Below are 21,797 nucleotides of genomic sequence, written 5' to 3'. Positions count from 1 at the left end.
ATGGGTCATTATGAGAGCATGAAATGCCTCAGTTGAAGTTATCCATTGTACCAGGAAAATAGTTGAGGAAGATCATCTCAGTAGCATTAAATCAGGCTGGGTATATTTGGTTTCCATAGCTAAACTTTTTATTGAAAAAAATGACTGATACCTTGATGAAGGGTTCAAGCCTGAAACGTCAGTTATGTATTTTTACCTTTGCTATATAAAGGACATTGTTTGACCTGCTGAGTTTCTCCCACTTTGTGATTTTACTTCAATTAGGTACATGTGGGTGGTTATACTTGTGTTATCCCACAGCTACTTTTTAGATTTTTTTCCTACCTGAAAGACTTTTTTTTCAGTTGTATTTGTTCTGATCATTTCACCATATCAGTATTTCCATCTGTCAGGCTTCTTTGTAATATCAACTGTAACTTGCCCTTCACTATAATTCATCTGCATCCACCTAATTTCCTGCACTCATGTTCCTTCTCCTCTTGCCTAGAATTGCAAAAGGGTTCCTTGTGTTATCACCATCCACTCAAGCAGAATTTGCATTCAACAGATTATACTTAATCCAACATGGTGTCATGTTAACCTTCACTCTCCTGTTAACTGCCATTCATGTCTTTTTCATTTTTCTTCCTTTTTCTTCTTCCTTTGGCTTGGCTTCGCGGACAAAGATTTACGGAGGGGTATGTCCACGTCTGCTGCAGGCTCATTGGTGACTGACAAGTCTGATGCGGGACAGGCAGGCACGGTTGCAGCGGTTGCAAGGGAAAATTGGTTGGGTGTTGGGTTTTTCCTCCTTTGTCTTTTGTCAGTGAGGTGGGCTCTGCGGTCTTCTTCAAAGGAGGTTGCTGCCCGCCGAACTGTGAGGCGCCAAGATGCACGGTTGGAGGCGATATCAGCCCACTGGCGGTGATCAATGTGGAAGGCACCAAGAGATTTCTTTATTCCTACACCAGTAGCAACTCACCTTTATGTACAGTCACAAGGTAAAGCACAACTTTCCTCTTTCTCTTCCCTCTCTGTTATTTGGGGCCTGAAACACTTCCCTAAACATTTTCTTAATCATCAGTTAAGTGATGGACGGTGCTGTTAACATTATTATTCAGCAGCATCTACTTGCCAATAACTTCATCTGGGTTTTAACAGAACCATTCTGAAATTAACTGGTATTCTGACTCATTGAAGCTACTAACTGGCTGGTATGAAAAAATATTGATGAGCATTACATCCTGACTCGGTGGGATTCTCCAAGGTTGAACACAAGTCGTATTGTGTTCTTGGGCGAAAGGAAATTTACTTCCTGTATTAGATTGACTCTTAAATGCTTACTACTGCCTCTTTGAATTAAAAAATGGAAGATTTTAATTTCCCATCTATATTCTTCTCACAGATGAACACAAGAATGAGTTATTAATTAGTACAAGAAAACAAAGTAGAAATTCAATGAAAGTGAAAAATGCTCCACAGCAGGCCAGGTAGTATTGGTGGAGAGAAAAACAAATTTAATGGCCTTTCATCAAATTTTTTTTAAACCTCAGCATTTTTTATCATTTGAAATTTCCAGCATCTGTGGAGTTTTATCTTGATTTGAAGTAGAAATATATAATTATAGATTTTTGTACCCTCAGTACCTTAGATGGGTGGAAGTAATACGATCCAGGCAGTACAATCACCAATTGCATCAGTTTTCATTTTTGTAGAGTTTCACATTTTAGAAAGATGTCATCACCAATAAATAGAAATAAAACAAAGCCAATGCTTAATAGGGAAGATTTTTCTTTTGAGAAGCTTAATGCAAGGATATGGGCCAAAATGAGATGGCTTGAGTTAAGGATTTGTATGTATGAGAAATATTAAGGCAGGGTGAGAATGATGACTTACAATGTTAAATGAGAAAGAAGTCAATAGCAAAGCATTGAGGAGTGCAGACAGTGTTTGGTCCTAAAGGCTAAATTGGTCTGGAAGAATCTGCTGAAGGAAATACCAGCAATTTTTGAGGAAAAAAAAGGAAAGCCAGCTGCAGAAAATGAGGAGGATTGACCCTTCAGAATAAAGGATTGGAGTATAATTTTGAGAGTTTAGAACTGTTTGAGGTTTTGAAGATGGAGCAAGTGTTTTGGATGTACGATAGATGTGGGCAAGAAGGTGATTTCAGATGTATTCTTTTTGATGAAAATTTCTTAGGTTGGAAGAAGATTCAATACTCTTTGAAATTAAAAATATACTGTATACATGCATGTAATAATTGATATCGTGCAAAAGTTGACCCCCCCCCCCTTATTTTTGGCCCCAGTCACCTGCCCCTCCCAAGCTCCTGAAGACTTGATACCATTTCTCTCCATGTCCCAGCCGCCCTCCCATCCGAGCTCCCGATGCCCCGACCATAGACTCTCGCTTAGACCTCAGCTGTCCATCTATCCATGCTCCCAATACCCTGACCGTCCTCCCATCTGAGTTCCCAATTCCCTGACCGCCCGCCCATCTGCGGCCCCGACACCCCAGTCATCCACCCATTCAAGCTCCTGATGCCCTGAATACGGTCCTGGCCAGTCGCCCACCCAAATGCCTCGAATAATGCAGATACTTATCATGATCAAATGTCGTACAAGTGTAATAGATGGACCTCCCCCTACAAATTTTACCCTAAAAATTGGTCCACACTATTCAATTATTACACGTGAAATAACAGACAACTTTATCATTACATAAAATTTGATGTTCTCCAGCAAGTGATATATAGATATTGATGGGAGGGCTAGAAATAGTATTTGACTAAGTGTTGCAGTACTGCCACCACTAGAGGAAAGTGGTAGGTTCACAAGGATTTAGAATTGGGGTAGGCTGAGACTGGAATAATTATTTAAACATGAATTTTAAATTTGGAATTTTGAGAGTCATTAATACAGGGGATTAAGTTGTTCGGTGCATAAAATTAAGGGTTTTTGTGTGGAAGATAGGTGGGAATTTGGCCAAAACAGCATTGCATTTTGGAGTTAAATCATAGAGGAGAATTTCAGTAAACAGTTTTAGATGTGAATTCTGAACTCTTTGAATGAAATTTGTTTGATAGTGAACAATCTGAAGTAGTGTTAAAATTATAATAGTTAATTTGGACTCAAACATGGATAAAACTGGAAAAAAAACTAACAGAAAGAACAAAGTAACCAAATTTATAATTAAATTGATGTAAGAAATGCAACTTTTGGATATATGGAGGAAACAACACCCAAAGGAAAAGGAATATTCATATTATTCGGGTAGACACAAAACATACTCAAGGATAGACCTATTCCTGTTATCAGCCCACGTTCAAGGGAGAGTTAGGAAAACGGAATATAAAGCTAGACTATTATCGAATCACTCACCCCTGTTATTGGCAATAGAGCTAGAGGACATCCCACCGTGAATGTATAGATGGAGATTAAACTCCATGCTACTTAAAAGACAGGAATTTAGAGAATTCATTGAACGATAAATTAAAATGTACTTTGAAATAAATACGGAATCAGTGAAAGATAAGTTTATACTATGGGACGCAATGAAAGCATTCATCAGAGGGCAAATAATAAGTTTTGTAACTAAGATGAAGAAGGACTACAATCGGAAAACAGAACAATTGGAAAGGGAAATAACAAATACAGAAAAAGAATTAGCAATAAAGGAAGAAGAGAATTGGCAGTCAAAAAAATAAAATATGAAACACTACAAACATATAAGGTGGAGAAGAACATAATGAAGACAAAACAGAAATATTATGAGCTAGGGAAAAAATGCACAAAATTCTAGCGTGGCAGCTTAAGACAGAACAAACTAAAAGAATGGTATTGGCATTAAGGAAAAAGGACAAACAAATTATATATAATCCAACAGAGATCAATGAAAACTTCAGGGAATTCTACGAACTATTATATCAAACTGAAAATGAAGGGAAAGAAGACAAAATAGATGAATTTCTAACTAAAATTGAACTACCGAAATTACAAACAGAGGAGCAAAATAAATTAATAAAACCATTTGAAATAGAAGAATTACAGGAGATATTAAAAAAAACTACCGAACAATAAAACACCAGGAGAGGATGGATTTCTAATAGAATTCTATAAAACATTTAAAGACTTATTAATTCCTCCCCTCCTGGAAGTAATCAACCAGATTGATAAAACACAAAATATACCAGATTCATGCAAAACAGCAATACCAAAGACAGGGAAAGATCCACTAGCACCAGTGTCATATAGACCAATATCTCTACTTAACACAGATTATAAGATAATAGCTAAACTATTAGCAAACAGATTGGCTGACTATGTACCAAAAATAGTAAAACTAGACCAAACTGGATTTATTAAAAAAAGACGAACAACAGACAATATCTGTAAATTTATTAACTTAATTCATGCAGTAGAAGGAAATAAAACTCCAACAGTAGCGGTTGCTTTAGACGCAGAGAAGGCCTTTGACAGAGTGGAATGGAATTATTTATTCAAAGTACTACAAAAATTCAGCCAACTAGAGAAATATATTAATTGGATTAAAGCATTATATAAGGGGCCATTGGCGAAAGTGACAGTAAATGGATATATATCAAAACAATTTAACTTAAGCAGATCAACAAGGCAGGGATGTCCACTATCTCCCTCACTGTTCGCGTTAGCTATAGAACCACTAGCAGAACTGATAAGAACATAAAATAAAATAAGAGGGATAAAAATAAAAGAGAAGGAATATAAAATCAGTCTATTTGCAGATGACGTTATAATATACTTAACAGAACCAGAAATATCAATAAAAGAATTACATAGGAAATTGAAGGAATATGGAGAAGTATCGGGGTACAAGATCAACGCAAATAAAAGTGAAGCAATGCCAATGAATAATGTGTATTACAGAGAGTTTAGAAAAGAATCACCATTTAGATGGCAAACACAAGCATTGCGATACCTAGGTATACAACTAAATAAAAATCTCGGCCATCTATGTAAACTAAATTATCAACCATTAATGAAAAAATTACAAGACGACTTAGAGCATTGGAAAGACTTACCACTAACACTGATAGGAAGGATAAACTGTATTAAAATGAATATTTTCCCAAGGATACAATACCTTTTTCAGTCATTACCAATTCACCTAACAGAGAAATTCTTCAAGGAGCTAAAGAAAATAATAAGGAAATTCTTATGGAAAGGGGGGAAACCGAGGATAGCACTAGATAAATTAACAGAATAGTACAAACAAGGAGGCTTACAACTACCAAACTTTAAGAATTATTATAGAGCTGCACAATTAAGATACCTATCAGATTTTTATCAAACAAGGGAAAAACCAGATTGGACCAGATTAGAACTAGATAAAATAGGGGAGAAGATACCTGAACATATACTATATAAATGGGGTGAAAAATTGGTGCAACATAGGAATTCACCGGTATTGCATCATCTGCTCAACATTTGGAAGAAGATACATGTAGAAAGGAATAAAACAAATTACCAACTACCAAAACTAATATTGACGCAAAATCAACTAATCCCTTTCACAATAGATAACCTTTCCTTCAGAGAATGGGAGAGAAAAGGGATCAAAAGAATAGAAAATTGTTTTTCAGGAAATAAATTATTATCCTTTGAACAAATGAAGGATAAATATAATATAACTCACGATACAATGTTTGCATACCACCAACTGAAAACCTACTTGAAGGACAAATTGGGAAACAGTCTGAGGTTACCAGAAGGAAGCAATTTTGAAAATGTGATTACAGACAAAATGATAATTAAAAAATTTGTAACAAACATGTACATTAAACTGCAAGAAAAGGAGAACGAGGAAACAAACGGTAAACCTAAACAAAAATGGGAACAAGATCTAAACATAAAGATAAAGAATGAAACATGGGAAAAGCTATGCTCCGGAACTATGAGAAATACAATAAACACGAGGTTACGCATGATACAATATAACTGGATGCACAGGCTATACATCACACCTCAAAAGTTAAATAAATGGGACCCAACAGTATCAGACAGATGTTTTCGCTGTAAAAAGGAAACGGGAACAACAATTCATGCAATCTGGACATGTGAGAAAGTGAAAAAATTTTGGGAAGATCTAAACCAGATATTAAATAAAATCACAAAAAGCAATATACCAAAAAACCCAGAGATCTTCCTCCAAGTAATATAAGAAATAAAGAATTTGGACTCGATTTGGATGGAGCACAAAAAAGATTTGTTATGATAGCCCTAGCTGTAGCAAAAAAATGTATTATGTCAACCTGGAAATTAGAAGACAACTTGAGAATACAACAATGGTACATAGAAATGAATAAATGTATTCCATTAGAAAAAATAACATAATTTAAGAAATAACATCACAATATTTGAACAAATATGGGAACCATACATGAAATACAATAGAGAAATCCTACCATGGACTTCCACCACCTAAAATGACAGAAGGAGAAGACAACGAAAAGAACTGACTCAGTAAAATTTCTTGTTTATTTTTATTAAGTGACAACATTGTTTAACGGGTTAAATGTATCTTATAGATTGAACTTCAAATAAATGGGAAAGGGGGTGATGGAGGGAGGGAGGGAAGGGAGGGGGAAAAAGGGCGAGAAAATGACACTATATATTCAAGAGAAAAAACGTTTGTATGTATCTTGGTCAATATGGTTTATAGTGTGAAAAATAAAAAAATTTAAAAAAAGAATTATAATAGTTGAAGACTATTATAGGGTTTAGCTGGAGAAAATTGTAATGGATATTTTCAATAACTAGTCCAGTTTATTGTCATCTTAATGCACAAGTATAACCTGATGAAACAGTGTTCTCTAATCCTTGTTGCAAAACATAGTGCCTCGGCCCCAGCTGCTCCAGACAAACAATATATAAGCAGGACATGTATTCATATATGTATATGTATGTATGTGTGTGTATATATATATATATATATATATATGTGTGTGTATATATATGTGTATAAATATATATATGTATGTATATATATGTGTGTGTATATATATATATATATAGTGTGTGTATATATATATATATAATGTGTGTGTGTATATATATATATAATGTGCATGTGTATATATATATTTTTTTTTGAATAATGTGTGTGTATATGTGTGTGTGTGTGTGTGTGTGTGTGTGTGTGTGACAACAGCTCTGTACATGCTGATCTTTGTGTGTTTCTTCAGGTGGTTGTTTTTCCAGACTCTTTTGTGTAGTCTTCCAAAGGCACTATTTGCCTTGGCGAGTCTGTTGTCTATCTCTTTGTCGATCTTTGCATCAGATGAAATGGTGCAGACGAGGTAGGTAAACTGGTTGAGCATTTTGAGTTCAGTGTGCCCGATGGAGATGTGGGGGGGCTGGTGGTCATGGTGGGGAGCTGGCTGATGGAGGACCTCAATTTTCTTCAGGCTGACTTCCAGGCCATACATTTTGGCAGTTTCCGCAAAACAGGACGTCATGCGCTGGAGAGCTGGCTCTGAATGGGCAACTAAAGTGGCATCAGCTCCGAATCATGGGTCCTCTACTGGCATCACCTACGGCTCCTAGAACGCTTCCATCAGCGCTGTCTCCGCTCCATCCTCAACATTCATTGGAATGACTTCATCACCAACATCGAAGTACTCGAGCTGGCAGAGTCCGCAAGCATTGAATCCATGCTGCTGAAGACCCAACTGCGCTGGGTGGGTCACGTCTCCAGAATTGAGAACCATCGCCTTCCCAAGATCGTGTTCTAGGGCGAGCTCTCCACTGGCCACCGAGACAGAGGTGCACCAGAGAAGAGGTACAAGGACTGATTAAAGAAATCTCTTGGTGCCTGCCACATTGACCACCGCCAGTGGGCTGATATCGCCACCAACCGTGCATCTTGGCGCCACACAGTTTGGCGGGCAGCAACCTCCTTTGAAGAAGACCGCAGAGTCCACCTCACTGACAAAAGACAAAGGAGAAAAAACCCAACACCCAACCCCAACCACCAATTTTCCCTTGCAACCGCTGCAACCGCGCCTGTCTGTCCCACATCGGATTTGTCAGTCACCAACGAGCCTGCAGCAGACGTGGACATACCCCTCCATAAATATTCATCCGCGAAGCTAAGCCAAAGAAAAAAATATGTGTGTGTATGTGTGTGTATATATGTGTGTGTGTGTGTATATATATATATATATATATATATGTGTGTGTGTGTGTGTATATATATATATATATGTGTGTGTGTGTGTGTATATATATATATGTGTGTGTGTGTGTGTATGTGTGTGTTTTCATGTGTGTGTATATCGTGTGTATATGTGCGTGTGTGTATGTGTATATATATATATATATATATGTGTGTGTGTATATATATATATATATATATATATATATATATGTTTCATGAATATGAGCCTTAGGTGGTTAATGTGAGCAGTTCCTTTGGTCATTCAGCATTCACACTTCCCATTGAATGAAGTAATGCTACTAAGTGATGATATTGAACAAGAGAAATAAGATGAAATTTTGAGTGGTTTCCAAACCACTGAGGAGATTCGGTATATCACTGAAAACTCTCAAACTTCTACAGGTGTACCATGGAGAGCATTTTGGCAGGTTGCATCACTGCCTTGTATGGAGGTGCCAACTCTTAGGACAGGAATAAACTCAAGAGGGTTGTTAATTCGGCCTGTGACATCACAGGCACCAGACTTCACTCCATTGAGGACATCTACATGATGTGGTGTCTTAAAAAGGCAGCCTCTATCTTCAAAGACCCCACCACCCAGGCCTCTCCTTCATTCTGCTACCATGGGAAAAAGGAATAGAAGCCTAAAGACAAGCACAAGGAGAGCTTCTTCCCCGCTGCCATCACGTTCCTGAATAATCAATGAACCAAAGTCGCTGCCTTACCTTTCGTGCATTATTATTTTTCTTTTTATTTATAATAATGTTGTAAGATGGTAATAACATGAATGTTTGCACTATGACGCTGCCACAAAAATACCAAATTTTAGCACTTGTTCATGACAATAAATTCTGATTCTGAAACTCATATTTGTATAAAATATTTTCTTGAGATTACAGTGGAATAATGTAAAGGATGAGGCAGAGGTATCCAAAAACAGGAGTCATCAGTGGAACTGTGTTATGGTGAAAGTATAAAACACTAAGAATAAATGGCTTATAAAAGCAGAAAATTAATGACAGATAAGTGTCAAAGAGAAAGCAAAAGGGAAGAGATTTCAGTGAGGTTGGGAGTTTGATGTAGATGAAGACAATTTACGTGAGATGATTCAATCTTGGATTTTTGATCTAGAAACTGTGTTCCATTGTCACTTTATTACCATTGTAGTAATTGTGTTATGGGAAGAAGGAAAGGGTAGTCTTTCTGAGGCAGAAATATTTCATCTGATTAGCAGAAGGTTCATGCCTAAGCAGCATCTCCATATAATTTAAGTCCCCCTTACCCAGTTCCAGTAACCTTTTTGTGAAGGGGGTAAAACACAGGATTCTGTGGTTAAGTGAAAAAACACACAAATGCTGGAGAATCTCAGCAGGTCAAACAATGCCTTAATGTAGCAAAGGTAAAGATACATCACCAATGTTTTGGACTTGAGCCCTTCATCAAGGTGTGGGGTAACATGAGAGATGTATGAACAAAAGGGGGGAGGGGTGGTGAGGGTGGGAGATTATAGGTGGAGAGTCTTTTCTAAATCTTTTCCAGCTTAATGATTTCCTGGACCAATGTGGTCAAAGCTGTGCACAATACTGCAAGTGCAGTCTCACTAATATCTTGTACATTTGTAACATGACCTTTCTGCTTCTGTACTCAAATAGACCAATAAATGCAAGTGTGGTGAATGTCTTCTTCAAAGCCCTGTCAAATCTTGTCATCACTTTCATGGGACTATGTATCTGGACCTCCAAGTCTCTTTGTTCTTCAGAATTCCTCAGCCCTACTGTTCACTTTGCCCTGATTTAGCTGACCAAATTGTAACACTCATCTGAGTTAACTTCCATCTGCGACTTCTTGGCCCACTTAACCACTTCATTTTGGACCTGTTGTAACTTTAGATTCTTTACTACCTACTACACCACTCAATTTGGTGTCATCCACTGACTTACTATCTATGTTAACTACATTGTCTTCCAAGTTGTTGATGACAAACAACAGTAGACCCAACCCTGATCGCTGCTGCACACCAGCCTCCAATTTGAATAGCAACCCTCCACAACCACCATCCAATTTGTCAGCTCATCTAGGATTCTGCTCAATCTGAACTTCCAGGCCAGCCTCCCTGCAGGACCTTATCAACGCCTTACTGAAGTCCACATTTTCATTAATAAGGTGGAGAATAAGTATTGTTCTTGCCAACAACTCTCACAAAGAATAACCTCTGTCCTTGCATTTTAAAATTCTTTTCTTATCGGCCAAAGGAGCATGTCATCAGGGCTTATTCGCTGTTTCTGATATTTAAAATACAGTTTTATTTGTTAGGCAGTTATCTTTATTAATTTATTTTAATTGCAAAAACATATCATTATTTCTTTTTGTTTGTACTTTCCCAGATTCACCAAACTCCTTGTTCCACTTGCTTTCTTTAGAATTTCATTGATTGTTGTTTTAATTGTTTAATCATCATCTACTGTTTTTCTATAAAACTCATCTTTTTGTCATTGTCAGAATATTTTAGTGTTGTGTCCATCTTGTTTTGATTGCTTTTCATTGATTTCCCACTGTTGGATTTCCATGAGAACGTTTTCTATACTTTGTCTCAGTTTAATGTAAAGTAGAAATGTCTCAAACGTTTTTCACTAAACAACATTTTCCCTCTCCTTAGCTTCCCTCTCCCTCCCCCCACCTCTGCATCTATCGACCCTGCTCATGCTGAAAGTTAAAGGTTGGCTGGTAAGTGTCCATTATTTCCATAATTCAGAAAGCATGTTCAGCTGAACCTGTTGTATGTTCACATTTTTCAGAGATAGTGTTCAGATGGCAAATTTTGGTATATTGTTTTAGTTTCTGATTTGGGAGTATTGTGGGGCTAATTGTACTTTTGCCATTGTTTCTTCTGTTTTTTGTAATTTCATGTATTCTATGGGCAGTGCTGTCTTTGCAGAGAGTACATGAATGCCTTTGGATACAGAAGCAGGAAACAAGCAAAAGAGAAAATATGTTTGAACAGGAAGTGGTGGTTAAGTACTTTCAAGCCTCTGTTGCGTAAGCCAGTAGGTTTGAAAGAACATAGAACATTGCAGCACAGTACGGGCCCTTTGGGTCACGATGTGCCAACCTATATAAACCTATTCAATAATCTAAACCATTGGTTCTCAACCTTTTCCACTCACATACCATAGATGCTCTGTCATTACTTTGGGTGGTATCTGAGTGGAAAGAAAAAGACTGAAAGCCACTGCTTTAATCATATGTAGTCAGTTTCATAACTCCAATGACAATTTTCTCAAGCAAAATATTTCAATAGCAGAAGTTCTCAACCTTTTTTCCCCACTCACATTACCACTTTAAGTAATCCCTTACACAGAGCACTTGTGGCATAGGGATTATTTAAGGTTGTATGTGAGTGGAAAGAAAAGGTTTGAAAACCACTGATCTAAACTTTCCCTACCTCACACTCATAACCCTCTTGCCACCACGTGCCTGAGTCTTTTCAATGTTTCTATTATACCAGCCTCATCCACCACCCCTGGCATTGCATTCCAGGCACCCACTTTTGTGTGTGTGTAATGTCTCCCTAAACTTTCACTGTAAACAGATGTCCCCTGGTATTTGCCTCTGTTGCCCCAGGGAAAAAGGTGTTGGCTATCCACCCTTTCTCTGCCTCTCATACTCTTGTAGGCCTCTAAGTCACCTCTCATCCTTTTTCGTTCCAAAGAGCAAAGCCTCATAAGACATTCTCCATTCCAGGCAACATCCTGTTAAATCTCCTCTGCATTCTCTCCAAAGCTTCCACATGCTTCCTTTAATGAGGTGACCAGAACTGAACACAATATTCCATGTGTAGTCTAACCAGAGTTTTATGGAGCTGCAATATTACCTCACTGCTTTTGAACTCAATCCCTCCTATTCATGAAGGCCAGCAGACCATGTCTTCTTAACTACTCTATCATTCTGAGCAGCACCCATGAGTAATCTATGGGTTTGGACCCAAGGTCCTTCTGTGTTTCCACAATGTTAAGAATACTGCCATTAACCATGTACTTTGCCTTCAAGTTCAGCTTTCTAAAATGCATCCCTTCACACTTATCTGGATTCATTTGCCACTTTTCCTCCCAATTGTGCATCCTGTCTAAATCCTGTTGTAACCACTGACAAATTTCTACAATCCATTCACAACACCTTCAACCTTCGTATCGTCTGAAATGAGGAACAAAGAAGTTCTGGTGCTTTAAAATTTTGAGTGTTGCTGGAGTTGATAGCTTATTATCAATAAACATTTTCAATTTATGATTATAACGTGGACAAAGCTTGCTAGTTTAAATAATGTCAATGTAGTCTTTAGGAAAATTTATCATTTGTGAAGCCCAACAAATTGTGACTTTTTAAAGAGGAATTGAAATTATAAGCTGAGAGAAAACCTCAAATATTTATTTGGATGTATTTTTTTCCCAAGCTTTCATTGAGATGCAGAGGTTATTCATGGATCTATTTTCAGGTGAAACAGTAGAATTCAGTGGTCAACTTGAACTAATCGACCGACAGTGTCCTGATTTTCTTTGTAGCAAAGGGAATTTGTTCATTTTTATGTTTGATCAGGAATTATATACAGAAGTATGGCTCTGAGCTGTGAATTATTGTTGCGTTTTTGGCAGGGCTTTCATGAAAGCATACCTTCTCCATTCTGCATCTTAATAAATCCAAATTGTCCAATTGAATTAAAGATCATGTAGAAGCAGTATTTGGTTCTTCCAGACTTTTCTCATCTGGCAACATGCAGAATAAAGCCAGATGTTCCCCAAATGATATTACCATGTTACTTTGAGAAATTATCCACTGGTATATTTATAATGTCTTTACAAATTAAACTGAGCTTCAATTACTAAAGCTGCGAGTACTTTAAATCTTAAAATTGTAAGACAAATATTTCTTTGGTAAACTATGGCATTTTTGTCTTTATATATGTTATTCAGTGTACTAGTGTGTAGTTAGGTATGACTAAAACCTGCTTTCGTCACTGGAGCTCTTTTAAGTGTTTTTGATAATTTGCAAAGTTATGAATCACTAGCCTTAGTTCTACAGTAGTTGGTGCTGAACTGGATATCTGGCTAACAGACAACACAGATTAGAGATCTGATTGAATAAAGTTGGATGCAAAACAAAGAGTTGAAGGCTTGATTTGGTTTTTTTTTCATGATCTCAAATTAACCATGTGAAGAGGTGATGATTTTGAGTTTTCTTTGCAGAACTTGCTTCCATACCATAAATCATGGCCACTTCATCAGAAGAGGTTCTGCTAATTGTGAAGAAGGTACGGCACAAAAAACAGGATGGGGCCCTATATTTGATGGCAGAGCGTGTAGCCTGGACACCAGAAGGGAAGGACCGGTTTGTCATTAGTCACATGTACGCTGACATCCGCTGTAAGTATTTTTATCAGAGCAATTGACTGTTGTTTAATCACAGTTCAGATACAGTACAAACTTGTGGCTTCAGAGGTTTCGCCTATTGTCAGCCTTGTAGCATCGGGCCATGACATCAAAATACCTCTTTACTTGCAATTTACACTAAATGTGGCATTCATGCTTGGATGAATGATATTTTAAAAAAAATCACTTCAGAGTAATGCAAAATTAGCAAAATAGAATAATATAAATAATTAAAATAGAACAAAATGAGTATAAAATTCAAAAAAAAGTACAAAATCAAACAAATCACATAATAAATATAGGAAAGGGACTATATTCTAGAGGAGTTTTTCCCACAGCTTGATATTAATTCAGAGGGCTAATCAGCAATTCAGGTCGAGACCCTGCACAAGGTCAGGTAGGTTGTCTCAACTGTGACGTGAACCTTTTACGAATCGCAACTAAATTACTTCAATGTCAGATTGTTGCTGAATCAATCCCACTTTCCATCCAGATATGTTTTTGTCTGAGCTTGTGATTCGGATCTTGAATCAGAAATATCAATTTCTGAATTTTGAGGATGAATGAGGGGAAAGAGAAGGGGCTTTAGATTTCCCAGATGTGAGATGGATAAGGAGGGAAGACTGAGGAGCATCATTGGTGAGTTATTTGGTGCTTCCAGGATAGGTAGGGGGATGAGGCTGGGGGTGGGATGAGGCTGGGGGTGGGATGAGGCTGGGGGTGGGATGAGGCTGGGGGTGGGATGAGGCTGGGGGTGGGATGAGGCTGGGGGTGGGATGAGGCTGGGGGTGGGATGAGGCTGGGGGTGGGATGAGGCTGGGGGTGGGATGAGGCTGGGGGTGGGATGAGGCTGGGGGTGGGATGAGGCTGGGGGTGGGATGAGGCTGGGGGTGGGATGAGGCTGGGGGTGGGATGAGGCTGGGGGTGGGATGAGGCTGGGGGTGGGATGAGGCTGGGGGTGGGATGAGGCTGGGGGTGGGATGAGGCTGGGGGTGGGATGAGGCTGGGGGTGGGATGAGGCTGGGGGTGGGATGAGGCTGGGGGTGGGATGAGGCTGGGGGTGGGATGAGGCTGGGGGTGGGATGAGGCTGGGGGTGGGATGAGGCTGGGGGTGGGATGAGGCTGGGGGTGGGATGAGGCTGGGGGTGGGATGAGGCTGGGGGTGGGATGAGGCTGGGGGTGGGATGAGGCTGGGGGTGGGATGAGGCTGGGGGTGGGATGAGGCTGGGGGTGGGATGAGGCTGGGGGTGGGATGAGGCTGGGGGGGGAGGCGGCAGCTTTGTGGGGGGGGGTGATATCCTCAGGAAAAGGGGTTTGGAATCTCTGGGTCAGAGAAAGTGGAAATAGATACAGAAGATAACAAGCATAGGCTGTTAAACCCTTTGAGCCCACTCTGATGCCTTTTTTTGTCTTAAAATCTTAAATACATTTGGCAATGTTGCCTCCACATTCTTCCCTGGAGGATTCTCCTGTACCAAGTGCATTATTTTTCTAATTCTTATCTTTTTCTTAAATATCTTGCAATGTGTTCTGAAACAGAGTCCATTTTCTAGACCTCCCAATCATGGGAAACAATTTCCCAAAATCAGGTCCATCTAGCTCTATGAACTCTTTTCAGTTGACCCAATTTCACCTTGTACAATAGACATGATGTCTTGGGGATTGGTCTGCTGAACCTTCACTGCATTCACTTTAGCAATTATTTTCTTTCTTGGACATTAGAAGGATTTGAATGTAAAACTTATTGCAGTAAAGACTTACTAGTCTTTAGTGACTGATTTATGTAAAATCCAGGTTCCTTTTGTGCACAATGATACTCAAATCTATTTCTGTTTAAATAAACTGTTGCCTGTTTTTTCTACCAAAGTAGATAACTTCATATTTAATCATATTATGTACCATTTCTCATGTATTTGTCCACCACACACATTGTCCAAAATGCCTTGCACACTTATTGTATTATCATCGCAAATCTTAATCCCAGCCAATTTTCAATTGTCAGCAAACCTGAAAGTATTACAGTTCTCTCATCCAGATCAATGACATATATTATAGTTGAAACTCAAACACTCTTCTCAGCACTGGTACTTGCCACCTGAAAAAGACCTATTTATTCCCTTTATTTCGTGTCTGCAAGCAGTTTTCTGTTCTGCTAGGACAGTGCACTTCCCACCCCTGTGCTTTAATTTTGCACATTAATCTGTTTTGTGGGTATGGAAAGGGCATTCATTAGAGAAATGAGAGAACCCCTTGGAGATGGTGGGCTGAGGAAGAGATCTATGGTGACTAGAAGTGAGAGGGGAGAGGTTGGTTTTGGTGATGCTGAGGTTAATAAGGGCGAGAAAGGAGTGGATGTAGTCTAAGAAAATGAAATCCCCTTAGGGGAATAGGTTGTAGAATAGGGTCTGAACCAATGGAAGGCAGAGTAGAGAGTGGTGATTAGATTGAAGAAGCTGGGATGTGCAGAAATGCTGAGGTTGGAGGGAATTAAAGGATAGGATGGGAGCCTGCAATGTATTAATGGAGTGAATTGCAATACCTGGGTGGAGCAAGACCAGGTGGAATTCTTTCCCATCTCTTTGGGTGAAGTGAAGTGAGGGGGCAAGGTAATGTAGTCCCAATGATTGGCAATGGAGGAAGGTAGAAGAAGCAATGTGGTATTGTACTGAATTAAGGATATTCTAGTTTGTCTTTGTGTGTTAGAAAGAGACTTTCACCTTCATCACAGAAACCTGTCATGGATCTTGGATAATTTTATTTTTGACTGAGAACAGGACTGAACCTACTGCGGAGGATTTGACAGCTGCTAGGTGCTGTGGTAGCGCTACCGCTAGGGAACTTTGACAGCTGTAGTCCGCGGGCTTGCAGGAGAGTGAGCCTGCATCTGTTAACCTCTCTCCACCAATGGGGAGAGTTGGAAGCACGCGCTGGGCATTTTAAAAAGCATAGCGCGCTGGTTTTGAAGAGGTTAGTCAGTGGATTGGACTGCAGGGCAGTCAGACAGTCAGTCTGACTGTGCGTGCTCACCCAGCAGCTTCAGCAAGCCACACGCTGTTTTGTTCACAGGTGCTAGACTGCCGTCGAGCTGTATGTCAGTGTGCTCACCTAGTAGCTTCAGTGGGAAAAGGAAGACTGAGATACTTTGTCATGGGTGCTATCACTGTTCTGACAGCAGGTTGGAGAACTCTGATACCCAGAGTGTGTGTGGGACTGAACAGTGCCTCTCCCATTCCCTTTCAAGAGGAGGACTTTGTGTGACAGGAGTCATGGGACTACTCAAGCCAGGGTGTCCAAAGGAGAGGACTTGCGTGACAGAAAGTCATTTGTTAACTAAAGAGGGATTTAGAGGTGTGAATTTCATTGTGACCAGGAGGTCACAGTGAAATTCACAGGTGAAGAAGGTAAAGGTGGTTGTGGCCACATTTGAAACTCAAGCCAGTCTCGTGTTCCCCTGACAGGGTTGAAAGTCTATAGGGACCACAGTCATCTGGATACAGCCTCACACTAAAAGACCAGGAAAACTAATAATACCAAGCTTGTAGACCAGATCCGTGAGTTGTTTCTTCTTGACAGACTTGATGTGACTGACGTGGGGGTTTTGTTTTGGGAATTATGATGATTTTTCGGGGCATTTCAGCTGAGAGTCAAGCTAGAGTCAAACAGTCTGGGTTTTTTCCCCCACAAACACTGTATAATCTGTTGTGTATACAGAGTTGGTATTGAGGCTGGTGTTCAGGCATCAAGTTTATCGGGTTAATTCCATTATTGTTAGTTTGTTAATAAATTTTGTGTTAAGCCTAACCATTGTTTATGTGCCTCCTAATTTTTGCTGGGGAGTGTAACAAACAGTATAAAAATTAGAGTAGAAATTTATCAATTTAATTTACAGTTGCTTCATATCATAGACTGAACTGCTTTCATAGTTTCTTCATTACAAATACTATGTTGGTTGAATTCTAGGTCAGAAAATCAGCCCTGAAGGCAAAGCTAAGGTGCAGCTTCAGTTGATCTTGCATACAGGTGACACTACGATCTTCCATTTTACCAATGAGAACAGTGCTATTGCAGCAGCTAAAGACCGTGATGCTGCTAAAGAGCTGCTCCAACAGTTGCTTCCTAAGTTCAAGAAAAAAGCAAATAAGGAATTGGAGGAAAAAAACAGGTACTGAAATACAAAATAAAAATGGAAAATGCTTGAAATTCTCAGCAGGCCAGGCGACAGAGACGGAAATATAAAGAATTAACATTTTGAATCAATGACTATTAGAATTGGAAAAGTGTGTGAACAAGTGTATTTTTAGTTGGAAAGTTGGAAATCAGTGGATAGTATGAAGAGAATATTTGTGATGGGTCTGAGCCAAGTTTGTCCAGTTGACACCGTTACATTTGGTGCCACTGAGAAGCAAATGATTTATAATTATATTTGATCTCTGGAGGAATGTAAATTGAGGAAGAATAATGAATACAGTATAAAAAAATACTGTTGAAACTGATATGCAAAACAGAGCAATGACTGAAAAATTTAAATAAAAGAAAATACTCAACATATCTGGTAACATTTTTTTTGAAGAGAGAAAATTTGATTTGATGTTAGAGTTGGATGCTCTAACATCAGAACTAGCAAGTTCTGGTACAAACAGGAAACTAACCTCGAGGGCTGAAAGATGTTGTACAATTTGTGTTTGGCTTCTGCAGTTGTATAGAAGACCACTCAGAAAGCATAAAATAAAAGCACTAAATTGTAAGAAATGTAAATGAATTGCTACTTCACCTGGAAGGAGTGTTTGTATTTTTGGATCATAAGAAGAGTTGAGATAAAATGACAGATCTTGCTGCTTTACAACTGAATTACAAAAAGCTATTTTGAAAAATTTCATCAGCATGAAAACGCTGCAAATTCCAATGTGTTTTACATATATTTTTTAAGACCTACAGCACGGTAACAGGCCCTTCCAGCCCATGTTGCCCAATTACACCTAATTGACTTACAACCCCGGTATGTTTGGAAGGGTGAGAGGAAACCGGATCACCCAGAAGAAAGCCACGCAGAATATACAAACCCCTTGTAGACAGTGCCAGTTTTGATCCCCGGTCGCTGGTGCTGAAACAGTGTTGTGTTAATTGTGCCATCCCCGCTATTTCCATAATGAGTTTTTTTTTTAAACAGCAGTTTAATCTTGAATAATTAATTGTTATTTTAAATTCATAGATGGAGTACTAAAACCTAGTGAGAGGAAATCTTATTAGTTTTAATCAGAGAATTGATTCATTTTCACAGCATGTGCCACACTATATTTCTGACTGAAATTTAGTGCAGGTGAATCAGGTTAACAAATGGAGATGTTAGGTTTTTTTAAGCTTTTAGTTAGCAGAGATCAGAGTTCCGTAATGACTTTCTTTCCTAATAAATTCTCCTTGAAACCTTCCTTATGAAGTGTTCTGATCAGCACTGAGGTGAGCTAACCTCACAGAGCTATCCTCGTCTTTCTTGTTACAAAATGAAGTTAATCACTGTAGACTTTCTTAATGTATTTATTATATGTTAATGGAAGTATTTAATTTCCAATTATGAACTCTCTTGGAGGGACATCAGTTAATTTCTGATTGTGCACCTGGAAAAACATGAATGATGTTGATGCCGCTGAGCGAGCAAATAGACAAAATGTTTTGCTATCATCCTATTGGAAAGGGAACATACTTTGACTCAATAATCCAATTACTGATTCATTTTGTATATTCTGCAACATCTTTTTCTCTTTACTAGCATCCCCCAGCCTTAACTCCCAATAATACTTATTGGCATTAACATAGAGAGTGTTCCCTTTGCTGAGATGGTTGGTTATGATGCTTTCAGAGTTCTGGATAGAATAAACACCTCCCCCCCCCCCCCCCCCCCCCAAACAAAAAAAAAATGCAGTGATACCATTATCTATTTATAACTTGTACCCACTGTGTTTGTGTGTGTGCCTCTCTCTATCCATTTCTCTATTTTAGGATGCTGCAAGAGGACCCAGTTCTCTTTCAACTCTATAAAGATTTAGTTGTGAGCCAAGTAATCAGTGCTGAGGAATTCTGGGCCAATCGTCTTACTGGGAGTTCCATGGATCATTCTATGTCAAATAACAAGCAAAATATTGGAATTTCTGCTGCATTCCTGGTGAGGGTTTATTTTTGGCTTGGTATTCTTTTCCTTGTTGATATTGCTATATTTGCGCAAAAAAAAAGTGGGAAGGGCTGCTTGTGCTGAGGATGGGCTGAATGTGGGAATTTATGTTAAGATGTCTGGCATATGTTGGTATGGCAGAGGAGAGAACAGAAGTGTGTTTCAGAATGGCATTTGTGGGGAAGGAGAGTAAATGTGAGTAGTATTGGTTGAGGTGTGAAAAAGATAAGTAGGTGGAAATGTGGCATGTTCTAATGGGGATTGGAACGAGGACATTCACTACTTTGTAAAATTTTACTATTCCATTTGAAACAGAAATAACTATTTGAAAATGCTTGCTACCATATCAAATTAAGCATTTCCTGCTTTCCTTCTAGGCGGACATCCGACCACAGACCGATGGCTGTAATGGCCTACGGTATAATCTGACCTCCGATATAATCGAGTCAATATTTAGGACATATCCTGCAGGTAAATATTGGTTCACTAGAAGATTCATGACTTTCTTCAGACAGGTGAGAGGGGCTGAAGGATGCCTTTCTTTTACTATTAACCTCCGATGCAGTGCAATAATTTTCTGATCAATGCTACCATTTTTGGCAGGAATATTTCCTAGTAATGCACATGAGTTTGAATAAAGGATTCATCATTTTTCTTGGCAGTGAAACAAAAATATGCGGAGAATGTTCCCCACAACATGACAGAGAAGGAATTCTGGACACGCTTCTTTCAGTCTCACTACTTCCACAGGGACAGGATTAATGCTGGTTCGAAGGATCTCTTCTCTGAGTGTGCCAGGATTGATGAGAAAGGTAAGCCTTAACCTCCAGCTCAAGCTCGAAGAAGGGACTTCACTAGATAATGATGCAGTCTTGAATATGGATGTCAGTACAAAAAAAATGTGGTAAACATGTAGAAAATCTCTTCCCAGAATCATGTGCAAGATAGAACCATAAAATAAAAGTACAGAAAAAATCCCTTCTAGTCTGTACCGCACTATTATTCTGCCTGCACCCCCAGTCCATAGGCCTCCATACATTTCTCATTCATGTACCTGTCCAAATTTTTCTTAGATATGAAAATTGATCCCGCATTCACCACTCCACACTCCCACAATTCTCTGTATGAAGAACTTCCCCCTTATGTTTCTCCTAAACTTTTCCACTTGAACCCTTAACCAATGTCCTCTGATTTGAATCTCACCTAACCTCAGTGGAAATGGCCTCCTTGCATTTACTCTGTACCCTCATAATTTTGTATAGCTCTACCAGATTTCTCCTTGTTCTTCTACGCTCCAGGGAATAAAATCCTAACCTATTTAACATTTCCCTGTAACTCAGTTCCTAAAGTCCCAGCAACATCCTGTTAAATCCTCTCGGCACTCTTTCTATCTTAATGATATCTTTCCTGCAGTTGGGTGACCAAAAATGCACACAATACTCCAAATTTGGCCTCACAGTTTTATACAACTTTGCCATAACAGCCAAGCTTCTATACTCAATACTTTGATTTATGAAGGCCAATATGCCAAAAGCTCTCTTTACAACCCTATCTACCTGTGGCACCACTTTCAGGGAATAATGTGCTGTATTCCCAGATCCCCCTGTTCTGCTGCACTCCTCAGTGCCCTACCATTTATTGGGTATTCCTTGGTTTGTCCTTCCAAATTGCAACACCTCACATTTGTCTGCATTAAATCTATCTGCCATTTTTCAGCCTATTTTTCCATCTGGTCCAGATCCCTCTGCAAGCTTTGAAAATCTTCCTTGCTGACCACAATGCTTCCAAACTTTGTGTCATCTGCAAATTTGCTGATCCAATTTACCACATTTATCACCCAGATCATTGATCTAGAAGACAAACATCAAAGGTCCCAGTACCGATCCCTGAGGTACACCACTAGTTATGATGTTGCCAGGAGGGGCACAAGACCCTTCCAATAATCAACCTATTACTTATACAGATTTGCAATATATGATACCATGCAAATTTAAATTATTGTATACACTGCTTTAAGAGATAAATATTTATATTCCTTG

The 21,797-nt window shown here is 38.9% G+C and overlaps 2 protein-coding genes across 5 annotated transcripts in view; one reads left to right on the top strand and one right to left on the bottom strand.

Annotated features, from left to right (window-relative positions):
- The window catches only part of LOC138744767 (L-lactate dehydrogenase A chain), a 77,367-nt gene that overhangs the window by 17,703 nt on the left and 37,867 nt on the right, over positions 1 to 21,797 (bottom strand). The window lies entirely within an intron of this gene.
- The window catches only part of gtf2h1 (general transcription factor IIH, polypeptide 1), a 58,515-nt gene that overhangs the window by 2,000 nt on the left and 34,718 nt on the right, over positions 1 to 21,797 (top strand). For 3 of the 4 annotated variants that reach the window (XR_011345722.1, XR_011345742.1, XM_069901316.1), the window contains exons 2-7: positions 10,832 to 10,899; positions 13,413 to 13,589; positions 17,556 to 17,757; positions 19,590 to 19,752; positions 20,136 to 20,229; positions 20,421 to 20,570. Coding sequence is in view for 1 of the 4 variants with exons in the window: in XM_069901316.1 (XP_069757417.1) it covers positions 13,436 to 13,589; positions 17,556 to 17,757; positions 19,590 to 19,752; positions 20,136 to 20,229; positions 20,421 to 20,570 (763 nt within the window). In the remaining 3 variants the exon portion in view is untranslated. Of the gene's footprint in view, positions 1 to 859; positions 981 to 10,831; positions 10,900 to 13,412; positions 13,590 to 17,555; positions 17,758 to 19,589; positions 19,753 to 20,135; positions 20,230 to 20,420; positions 20,571 to 21,797 lie in introns of those variants that run through there. The other variant, XR_011345726.1, reaches the window with a different exon arrangement.

This window comes from Narcine bancroftii, chromosome 1 (genome assembly GCF_036971445.1).
Source record: "Narcine bancroftii isolate sNarBan1 chromosome 1, sNarBan1.hap1, whole genome shotgun sequence".
Taxonomy (NCBI): Eukaryota; Metazoa; Chordata; class Chondrichthyes; order Torpediniformes; family Narcinidae; genus Narcine; species Narcine bancroftii.
This window is presented reverse-complemented; position numbering and strand designations above follow the sequence as displayed.